The 12,409-nt window shown below is 38.8% G+C and overlaps 1 protein-coding gene across 1 annotated transcript in view; it reads right to left on the bottom strand.

The window, feature by feature from the left end:
- Nucleotides 1-12,409, bottom strand: part of LOC309494999 (NACHT, LRR and PYD domains-containing protein 12-like) — a 180,760-nt gene that overhangs the window by 161,244 nt on the left and 7,107 nt on the right. The window contains exons 4-7 of the mRNA XM_082164516.1: nt 5,876-5,971; nt 3,945-5,741; nt 3,297-3,467; nt 1,293-1,463 (exon numbers count right to left, since the gene is read on the bottom strand). Coding sequence (XP_082020642.1) covers nt 1,293-1,463; nt 3,297-3,467; nt 3,945-5,741; nt 5,876-5,971 — 2,235 coding nt within the window. The remainder of the gene's footprint in view (nt 1-1,292; nt 1,464-3,296; nt 3,468-3,944; nt 5,742-5,875; nt 5,972-12,409) is intronic.

Below are 12,409 nucleotides of genomic sequence, written 5' to 3'. Positions count from 1 at the left end.
CAGCCAGATGCCCAGTTTTGTTTTCCCACTATGCAGTGCTTAGGGTAAACAAATGTTTTTAAGGGGGCAGAAAGATTTTAAATGTCTGTAAGCTGTTAACACTATTCAGAAAACTTAAGACACTACACAATAAAAAAAATAAAAAAATTGGTTATTTTATTTTATTTTATTTTAATACAAAGTTAAAGCATCAGTCACACAGGTCCTAGTGACAGTACATTACATATCATAGTGCATTGGTGATTATATAAAGACCAAATGTCAATATCTAGCACAAATCTAAAATAAAACATTCCCATATCTAAAGAGCAATGACATCAGCGGCCCTGTGCGAGCACAAACGACCCAGACAGGATTGTAGACGAGATGGATGGAGAGCGCGGCTTGCTTGCGTGACGTCACTAATCAAAAAAGATTTTGGTTTTTGTGTTGATTTGTCTTTTTTTTTCGCTTTAATGTCTTGTCGATATATTTAGTGTTATTATCTTTACTGTTTTGTGTGATTTTAATTGTTTTATTTTTTTGGGTTGTGTGTGTAATATGTGCTAAATTGTGGGGGAAAAAAAGAAGATTTTGTGATGTCTAAAGAATGTAATAATTTATGATGTTTCTTTCTACGGCACAAACCGGCACAAACAAACGACACAGTTTTTGTGCGATTTAAACGAAATGGGGTGGAGAGTGACGTCACAGCTCCCGAGTTAAATTAGTTATATCTGCGAAAGGAAAATAGATACAGTGTTTGTATTAACGGCACAAATCAGCACAAACGAATGGCATAGTTTCGGAGATTATTTCGTTTTATGGGGTGCCAACTTCATGGAGGTGTTCGCGTCTGTTTTTTTTGGACAGTTAATAATGTCACAAACACCAGCGGCCTGATGCAGAAACGTTGCATACACACAAAAAAGCATTGAAATGCACATATCAGGATTTATAAAAAATAAACTAGGCATAAATATGTGCACACCGTACAGACACTCTAGACCGTGCGTACACACTCTTTTACTAAAATATCAGTCGTCACTCTATATCTGCCTTAGTAAGATGATAAGATGATATTAGTCTTAGTAAGATGATATTTAAATGCTTAGTTTTATGATCAAAGCTCTGTAATTTTAAAACATATAATGTAACGCAATACAATGATGATTGAGATATGAACTAATAAACCTTCCTCAAAAGCCTGATGATCATATAATTGATAATTTAGATAAAATATAATACAGTAGGAATTAAAGGGTTAAAATAACATTATTCTAGTCTCAGTTAAGATTAATGTATGATCTTACTTCAGTTTCTCCAGTTTACAGTGAGGATCCTTCAGTTCATCAGAGAGCAGCGTCAGACCTTTATCTCCTATTATATTCACAGACAGATCCAGTTCTCTGAGGTGTGAGTTTGATCTCAGAGCTGAAGTCAGAGCAGCACAACCTTCATCTGTGATCTTACACTGACTCAACCTGTAGAACAACGACACACACTTTAATCTCTCAGTTCAGCAGGAACTACACAACCACAGAGAGACTGATATTAAATACTAAGGGCCAGATTTACTAAACAGGACAAAAATTTTTTGTGAGAGCGCAATCCCATAAAAGCACCGATGGAAGCGGAAAGTTCTGAGTTTGATCGACTGACGAAGTGGAAGTTAAAGAACAGAGACTCAGCCGGATCATTTCCATAAAGACCAACACAATCTACCAGTTAGCGTCTGGTTTCAGACCTGCTGTTTTTGGGTGGATAAAACTTTGTGAATATTACATGTAATGCTATTTTTGTCTTCATTTATAAATATTTTATATGTATGAATATATAGCCATAGATGGTCAATTCATATATTGCAATATATTGCAGAATATAAGCACTAGTTTGCCACATATGGAAATGTATTATGTAATATATCGCATTATATTTTGCAGTATTTTCCCATATATTTTTGTTCTGTAAGGGTGTTTACACTGCAAAAAAAACAAAACAAAAAAACCCCAGGCCCAGAGTTGAGAACCACTGATGTAAAATGCATATAAATATCAGTCGTCACTCTATATCTGCCAATAACATGTCTTAGTAAGATGATATTTAAATGCTTAGTTTTATGATCAAAGCTCTGTAATTTTAAAATATATAATGTGATGCAATACAATGATGATTGAGATATGAACTAATAAACCTTCCTCAAAAGCCTGATGATCATATAATTCAGGGGTTTTCAACCGGTGGTCCGCGGCCCCCTGGTGGTCCGCGGCGGCATTGCATGTGGTCCGTGACATGCATTCCAGCCTACGTAATTTCACTATTAAAATCACTTTTTTTCCATAAAAAAAAGTTTGTCTTAAAAAAAAGGCAAGTCAGTCAGTAGCCTAATAAATACATTGGTATTCAGTAAAGTGTCGAACCCATAAAAAGTAGAACCATTGTCCGCTTTACATAAAACAAATCACAACATGACCTTGTGTGAGTGAGTGAGTGAGTGAGTGAGTAGCGCTCACACCAAACGCAAATAGAGCGTCTGGCGCAAGTGATTTTCATGTCAAGTCAATGTAAAGACGCGTTTACGCGCATCTGGAGGTCCTGCAGCGCGAATGAGGCGTTTAGCGCGGCGCGGTCGCGCGAATGAGGCAAATTGAGCGTCTGGCGCGATACGCGCGAGTGATTTGAGGGTGAGAGAGAGAGAGAGAATTCTGATTAGTCGAGAGGATGTATCGCGTTTAGGCTAAAAATAGGTTTGGCGCTTATCGCGATTGGGAAAGAATCTGCATCTTGCAGTACATTTTAAACAAGGAAATATAGCGATTTGGCATGAAATGTTGATGGAGCCATGAATAGGTTCAGTACACAGCAAAATGACATTACAAACTCATTTAAAAAAAAAAAAAGAAAAAAAAAGCCATTTCCTCAATTCGACGTCTGACTGTGCTATCTGACAAAGGAATCCACACACTATATGTTGGGGATATTTTGGGGATATTTAATTTTATTTTATCAATCAATAAATTCTACTAGAAACAAACCTTGTTGTAGGCTATTATTTTAATTTAATACTGTGAAGCTGCTTTGATACAATCTGTATTGTGAAAAGCGCTATACAAATATACTTGACTTGACTTGACTTGACACTACACACACAATAGTGGGCCGCCGATTACTTGTTAGTCAGAATGGTGGTCCCTGGCACAGAACCAGTTGAAAACCCCTGATATAATTGATCATTTAGATCAAATATGATACAGTAGGAATTAAAGGGTTAAAATAACATTATTCTAGTCTCAGTTAAGATTAATGTATGATCTTACTCCAGTTTCTCCAGTTTACAGTGAGGATCCTTCAGTCCATCAGAGAGCAGCGTCAGACCTTTAACTCCTATTATATTCTCAGACAGATTCAGTTCTCTGAGGTGTGAGTTTGATCTCAGAGCTGAAGTCAGAGCAGCACAACCTTCAGCTGTGATCTCACACCTCCACAACCTGTAGAACAACGACACACACTTTAATCTCTCAGTTCAGCAGGAACTACACAACCACAGAGAGACTGAGATATTAAATACTAAATCTGTGTGGGTATAATGTTTTTATTACTTTTTGTTGACTTTTGCTGTATTGTGTGTAAATTACGATCTGAAAAAATATAAGGAGAATAATCCCTTTTGTAGATTTTTTTGTATAGTTATCCAAGTGTGACTTTTGTTTAAAAAAAATCAGGCCAAATTAATACTACCATTGACAACAAAGAACAAAGAAACACACACACACACACACACACACACACACACACACACACACACACACACACACACACACACACACACACACACACACACACACACACACACAGTGATTGTCCTCAGACTTACACACACACACACACACACACACACACACACACACACACACACACACACACACACACACACACACACACACAGTGATTGTCCTCAGACTTACTTTGCTGATCTGGAGGCTTCAACTACAGGCAAGAGCTTCTGAAGAACTTCATCCGGTGACGTGAGGTTTTGGTCTCGATGGATGTTTATGTATTTCTTTAACTCAAACTCATCCAAACACTCTGAGGTTAATAGAGCAAAGACAACAGCTGACCACTGTGACGAGGACAATCTGGTGCTTGAAAGACCTCCAGATCCGAGACACTCCTGGATTTCATTTACGAGAGAATGATCACCCAGTTCATTTAAACAGTGGAACAGATTGATGGATTTCTCTGGTGAGGGATTCATTCTTATTTGTGTTTTAATGTGTTCAACCGTTTTCTTTTTACTGTACGAGATCTTTCTAACATGCGTCAGAAGGCCTTTCAGGAGCTTCTGATTGGACTCCCGCGAGAGACCCAGAAGAAACCGCAGGAAAAGATCCAGATGTCCATTTCTACTCTGCAGAGCCTTGTCCACGGCTCTCTGATGCAGGTCAGATATCTTGTGACACGTGAACTCGTGTGCATGTTTTGAGCTGAGGGTTTCATTGAGCACATCCCTCTTGTACAGCAGGAATGAAAGCAGCACATAAAGAGCTGCTAGATGCTCCTGAATGCTCAGATGAACAAAGCAGAAGACTTTCCCCTGATACAAGCCCAACTCCTCTCTGAAGATCTGAGTGCACAATCCTGAGTAAACTGATGCTTCTGTCTCATCAATGCCACACTCTCTCAGGTCTTCCTCATAGAAGATCAGGTTGCCTTTCACAAGCTGCTGGAAGGCCAGTTTCCCCAGTTTGAGGATCATGTCTTCATCTTTCACTTTCTTCTTATAGTCCTTCTCATGTTTGATGTTGGTCTGAATGATCAGGAAGTGTGTGTACATTTGAGTGAGAGTCTTGGGTATTTTTCCTTTCCATGATTTCCTCAACATCTTCTCTAAAACAGTGGCTGAGATCCAGCAAAACACTGGGATGTGGCACATGATGAAGAGGCTCCTTGATGACTTCAGGTGTGTGATGATTTTATTGGCCAGACTCTGATCACTGATTCTCTTCCTGAAGTATTCCTCCTTCTGTGGATCATTGAATCCTCGAACCTCAGTCACTCGATGGACACACTCAGAGGGAACGAGATCGGCTGCTGCTGGTCTGGAGGTGATCCAGATGAGAGCAGAGGGAAGCAGATTCCCCGCAATGAGGTTCGTCAGCAGCACGTCCACTGAGGCTGATTCAGATATATCACACAGTTTCACATTAAAATCCAGAGACAGACGACACTCGTCCAGACCATCAAAAACAAAGACCACTTTATATTCATCACTGAATGGTTTCATTTCTTTTGTCTCAGGGAAAAAGACATGCAGAAGCTCTGAAAGACTGAGTGTTTTGTCCTTCATTAGGTTGAGCTCTCTGAAAGCAAGTGGAAACATGAGCTGGATCTCCTGATTCTCTGTCCCTTCAGCCCAGTCCAGGATGAACTTCTGCACAGAGACTGTTTTTCCAATGCCAGCGACTCCCTTTGTCAGCACAGTTCTGATGGGTTTGTCTTGTCCAGGTAAAGGTCTAAAGATGTCTGTGCATTTGATCGGTGTGTCCTCTGTTGCTGCTCTCCTGGATTGAGACTCAATCTGTCTCACCTCATGCTCATTATTGATCTCTCCACAATCACTCTCTGTGATGTAGAGATCAGTGTAGATCTCATTCAGCAGTGTTGGGTTTCCCTGCTTTGCTGTTCCCTCATAAAGAGACTCAAACTTCTTCCTCAAATTTGATCTGAATGTATTGAGTGTTTCAGCATGTTGAGGGCAACTACTGTAAGATAAAGAAAAATAATATACACACATTGTACCAAGATATTTTATTGTGTCAGGATCCATGACTGTAAGTCTCTTTGAATAAAGGTTTCTGGCAAATGAATAAATGTAAATGTTTATTACAGCACTTACCTAAACCCAGGATCAGTGAGTCCACTAAACTTCAGTGTAGGATCCATTGACTGGTCACTCTTCATGGACACACAGCTGGGGTCTGAAGGGTCCGGTCTGAGCAGTGAAGAAACACAAATGAATATAATTCACACACTCTCATATTAATCTCTTTTGTAAGGGTTGATTGTTCTTGGTGACTGAATAATTTAATTAAAACACATTATGCTGTTGGAGACATAACAGCGAGTGCAACTGTTATAGTGGTCATTTTCACATATCAGACTTAATCAAGATTTTCATTCTGAAATGCATTGAATACAGCAGTGGTTTCCAAACTGGGGGGCGTCCAGAGTAATAAAAGGGAGAGGACGCAGCAAGACTATTTTAGAAATATAGCTGTGAGCAGTAATTATCGGGGTTCAAGCTGTTTAAGGCCTTTAAGCACATGCGTAAAAAGATGTGCTTTATTTAGCAAGCTGTTACCATCTCAATCATAGATGACCATTACAGTCAATACAGGAAATTTACCATAGGAAATTTATGGATTTAAAGTTTTTTTTAACAGTGAACAGAAATTCATTGGCCAATGGCGGACATGTTTTTGAGATCCGTCAATGCATGCATAGATGTTATGACTGGATGGGGGTGACTGGATGGGGCGTGTCTGGCGACACGACAAAGTTGAGAAATGTTTAACTTTATGCAAATGAAGAGCGACTTTCGCGAGCGACAACCAATAGGAGTGGAGCCGGGAGCGCGCGTCATCATCCTTCTCCGCTCAGCCCCTCGCCCCATCGACAGAAAGATGGAGGAGTATTTTTTTAAATCTAAAATACTACTGTTATTGTGTTATGAAATGTAGTTATATGAGTTTTTCAGTCGAGAATGTAGTTGTTTAAAGCTCAAATATATTTGTTTATACAGATAGCACCTATTTTCAATTTTGATCTGATATTTTCGGAGTTGTGAGACCCAGGTACTCGTTCATTTAACTTACATGCTTTACGAGTCTAAATATTTAATATTTTCTCTCCAGAATGTTTGTTTTTAGCGGCAAGAAAACTGATTTGCTGTCATTGGATGTTATTCATAAACATTACAAGGCAACCAGTAGTGGGAACGCCCACTAGCGACCTCATCGCCAGCCACCGGCGACATGCAGCGACAAAGTCGCTTGTAGTGTGAACGCAGCTTAACACTGGTCGATATGTCCCCACCACTTATTTGAAACATCTTGCTGCATGGATGTACCCAATGCAAATATTGTACATAATAAAAAAAATATCCAGTTGATTTTCGTTTGTGTTGAATAAAGGTGGTAGTGGCGCAATGGATAAGACACATGCCTTTGGTGTGAGAGACCCGGGTTCGAATCCACTGTGAGACACCAATGTGTCCCTGAGCAAGACACTTAACCCCTAGTTGCTCCAGAGGCGTGCGACCTCTGACATATATAGCAATTGTAAGTCGCTTTGGATAGAAGCGTCAGCTAAATGAATAAATGTAAATGTAAATGTAAAGGTGCTCTAAGCCAGTGGCGGGCACAGACCTCCTCAGGGAGAGGGGCGGATGGACCCTAAATGTTTTTTTGTTTTTTTACATTTATTTATTAGATAAATCACCTGTATATAAAGCAGTACCCGTCTGTCTGTTGTGGTTTTAAATATTTTAATGACTTCGTCACAATTAATTGGAATATCTCGCTCGATGGAGAGCAGCATTAGGTCAGAGAGCCTCTCTTCATTACCAATGGAAAAGACGTTGATACAATTAGAATGCATAACAAACAAAAATAGGTAAATGATGATAATATTACTAAATATTATTAACTTTACCAAACAAAACAGTGAGTATCAAGAGGGTAATGATGAGGAATTCATGTTTAGTTATGTAGACATTATACATTTTATGTATGTATTCATGAAAGTGTTAGCTATCATGAAATCAGGAACACTTTACAATAAGGTTTCATTAGTTAAATTTGTTAACATGAACTAATAATGAACTGCACTTCTACAGCATTTATTAATCTTAGTTAATATTAATTTCAGCATTTACTTTAACATGATTAAAAACAAAAGTTGTATTTGTTAACAGTAGTTAATGCACTGACTGTGACAACATGAACTAACAATTAACAGTTGTATTATTAATAGGCCTACAGTAGCCTAACAAATGTTTTGCTCAAGGTTAGTTCATGTTAGTTAATATGAATAATAAACAAATGAACCATATTGTAAAGTGTTACTATGAAATAAATGATATAAATTCCTTACAATTTAGAGTTGGACATGGACTTAAAATTTCCTTTCCCTAGATGTATTTCCCCAAGCTAATAACACTTGCTATGGTCTTGGATAAAAACGAATTACATTGTCAGACTCAGAATGCGGCTGACATCGAGTTATACTTTTATTATAGTTAAGCATAACTCGTATGCTGACGCAACTTTTACAGTAGCATGGTAGGATAAATGTTTTTTTTAGTTTTTTTTTTATTAGTATTAGCTTATATTCTTTTCCGTATTAGCTTAATGTTACCTGCTGCTTGTGTAGTTTGAAGACTCGCGGCGAACTGCTGCGTATTTAGCGCTGCAAAGGAATCTCCGCCTACCACTTCACCTCCGCCAAATGCTTCCACCAAAAAAACGTTTTATATAATTTTTTTTGTATTATTATTATTAGTGGCAATGGTGTATAAGTGTATTGTTATTTATTATAATATTTATAATTATTATTATTATTATTTACATTTAATGAGAGGGGAGGGGCGCAATCACTGATCTATATAATGATCAGTGGGTGAAATACATTTTGAGACAAAAGGGGGCAGGGGCTTGAGCGCCCGTCTCACCCTCGCGCTCGTCATGCAGCATCACTTGGACCTGAATCAGTATACAGTGCACCTTATGACCCATGGAGTTAACTTGAACTGCGTTTCTGTCAGTTCGTGACTACAGCTCGTCAATAAACAACGTTTTTTTATTGATCCATTATACAATCCACCTTCATTTAGCAAGTGCACTTGCGCAAAAACATTTTTCAAGTTCAACATTTTTGTTGTTGTTGTGGATGCTGCTGATAAAACAGCTTCGCGAGACTATAAATATGCATGCATTTGTTTGTGTGTGTGTGTTTCTTTTGTAAAAGTTTCCCCGGATATACTTCCCTATTTAAATGCACAGTTTTCATTACAAATTATATTATCAGCATTACAATTTGAGTAAATGTAGCCGTGTAAAATGTAAGGGATGATGCCACCCTTCTAGAACAATGTGCATTTATGTTTAAATTGTAACATATTCAATGGCATGGAATTACAGTGTAATTAGTGTTAGCTCACAGTCTTAGCCTTTTTCAGTTTATTAGGTGAGGTAAACTGTTAATAGTAGAGATTCTCATTCCTTTATCAGAACACAAAACTGGTACTGTTTTGGAGAGAAATTGGGCATTTTTTAATCTCTCTATTAAACCCATCTCATGGTGTGTGATGCTGAACTATCGTGTGAGTTTCTATCGTGTGAGTTTCTAAAGGTTTTTGAATTCTTTGCACAGTTATGAACATTGATATTTTATGTGCAACAATAGCATGCAAAGGCTCAGTGCATTTTACAAATTTGGATGATATTCTTCAATATTTCTGACAAAGATAATGGGAATTACAGTATGTGAAATGTTTTTTTTACTTGATTAATTGTAGTGCACAGTGTTTATTATCAGGGGGTAGAATCCGCAGCTCAGTACTCACTACTCACGACTCATGAGTACTTTTACTTGAGTATGTTTTTTCAGCACTCTTTCCGCCACTGCCTCTGACACACTTAACCAAAATTCTAACACCAGGCCACTAGGGAATACAAATGTTGATAGCAGATCTATGTATTTATTTACTGATGTGAAGAATCTCGAGACTAACAATATATTGTATTATAATAGACATAAGAATGAAGCTATCACATTAAACATGAGTTCTATGTTGATACATTAAACTCAATGTACAATTGAAAATGATTTCTGGACATCGTAATGTTGAAATACATTTCTTATATAGCATTGTATTAGCAATTGCACTGAAACGCATTACATACAGACACTTTAGTCTCTTTACAGCAGTGATCTCAAACTCAAATTGGCTGGGGGCCACTGGTGTGAACGAAAGCTCATAGGAGGGCCATTTTAACATTCAAGCACAACAAGAAAGCGCAATATTTTTCAGGAAATTTACTTCACTTGCTGAAATATTAGCTCTCATTTACTTCAGATTATGTAACTAACATATTTGTGTCATACTTAACAAAAAAATGTAAACATCAGTATATTAAACATATATTTAACAATATATAATATAATTTTAACAGTTAGTGCAACCTTTTTTCCCTTACTTTACTTTAACTTAAATAACTTGTCAAAACATTGAACTGAACTAACAACATTGCAGTGAACTCATGCAATCCCTATTTGCACACTTTTCTATTTCTTGCCAGACACCTGGCAGCGCTTCTGCTCACACAACTGAGCCACGTTTGCCCTGATGGAGGTCACAGTTGAAACCCTGAGTACAGCTTCAAGATGGGCATCACTAAGCCTGGACCTGTACTTGCATTTATTGAAGTTCATAGTTGAGAACAATTTCTCACACAGATATGTGCTTCCAAAAAGGCACATTACCCGACTGAACACTTTGGACAGCTCTGGGTAGCATGGAGGTAACTCTCTCAAAAACTGTCCAGTCTTGTCTGCTTTTCCCTGTGCCTCTCTGAATTTAGTTTTTAGCTCACTGTTGCACTGCAAGTCAATAAGCTCCATTTGCAACACACTTGGGACACTCTCCACGTCAGCTGAGAAGGGATCTGCGAACAGCTGGAAAGTGTCACGGTGTGACTTGAAGTCAGCAAAACGCTGATCAAATTCCTCCAGTAGGTTGTCAATAGCAGAAGCATATTCATCACCACTGAATGCTGTGCCCTCCTCCACAAGAGATCTGCATGTAGTGAAATGACTGAGGTTTTTTGCAGAAAGCTGAGTTTTCCACAATCTCAACTTTGTGGAGAAAGCTTTCACACTTTCATATGCTGCTGTGATGAGCTGACCAGGACCCTGGAGCTTCAAGTTAAGGATGTTCAGCTCCTGTGTTATGTCCACTAAGAATGCAAGGTCCATGACCCATTTAGGATCATCAAATTCAGGAACATCCATTCTGCCATCTTCCATGAATCTCTTCACCTCTGCTCTTAAGTCAAAAAATCTCTTCAGGACATTCCCCCTGCTGAGCCAGCGCACCTCAGTAAAGTAAAGTACATCGCCATATGTTGACTCAATTTCTTCTAAAAAGGCCCGAAACTGGCGGTGCTGTAAACTTCTCGACCTGATGTAATTGACACATTTCAGGACAACAGACATGACATGTTCATATTTCAGGCATTTGCTGCACAGAGCCTGTTGGTGTATAATGCAGTGCAGAACAACTGCTGGATCTGCATTTTCCTCTTCTAACTTTCTTTGTACCAGCGCTACCAGTCCGTTTTTTTTGCCTGTCATAGATGGGGCGCCATCAGTGGTAATGCCCACCAGTCTGTTCCATGGCAAACCAGAGTGCTCAATCGCGTCGCACAGCTGCTGAAATATATAGTTGGCTGTAGTACGGCCATGCATTGGACACAAACTTAACAACTCCTCCGTCACTTCAAATTGTTCATTAATACCCCTGATGAAAATGGCTAGCTGCGCAATGTCTGTTTTGTCTGTGCTTTCATCGAGCGCCAAAGAGTACGCAGTGAAAACTCTAGCTTTGCCGCGCAATTGATCATAAATGTCACTCGACAACTCGCTAATCCGCTCGGCCACTGTGTTTGCAGAAAGAGAGAGATTGTTGAACAAGCCCTTCTTTTCTGGACATAGTGATTGGCTTCATCGCACTGTCTCCTCTCCACCAGTAAGCTGGTGTGTGGTGGGCGTTCTGGCGCAATATGGCTGCCGTCGCATCATCCAAGTGGATGCTGCACATTGGTGGTGGTTGAGGAGATTCCCCCCTTCTATGTAAAGCGCTTTGAGTGTCGAGAAAAGCGCTATATAAATGTAATGAATTATTATTATTATTAATTATAGAATCTCAGCGACTTTTAACATACAATCCTTCATAAACTGCCCTTCAGTGAATGGCTTTCCTGCTTTAGCGATCAACTCACTCACCACATAACTTGCTTCAACTGCAGCATCAGCATCCTTTTTGGCTTTGTGGAAAAGGCTTTGCTGGGACGTTAGCTCTCTCTTCAACTTCATGGCTGTTTTTTCTCTCTCGTCTGCCTGGTACTTCTCATATTGTTCTCCATGTTTAGTTGTGTAATGACGCTTGAGATTATACTCCTTTAGGACTGCGACTTTTTCTTTGCATATCAGACAGGTAGCATTTCCATTAAACTCCTGCATACTCCATTAAACATACTGCAATGTCCATCTTTCTTGAAACTGTCTGTGTTCATCATCCACTTTCCTTTTCGGTTTGGAAAGAGACATATTTTCAATTTCTTTAGCAGCCACACAAATAAACTCCTAG

The sequence above is a fragment of the Leuciscus leuciscus genome (assembly GCF_965113295.1).
Source record: "Leuciscus leuciscus genome assembly, chromosome: 3".
In the NCBI taxonomy this organism is placed as follows: Eukaryota; Metazoa; Chordata; class Actinopteri; order Cypriniformes; family Leuciscidae; genus Leuciscus; species Leuciscus leuciscus.
The sequence above is the reverse complement of the archived record's forward strand: the minus strand, read 5'-3'. Positions and strand labels throughout refer to the sequence as shown.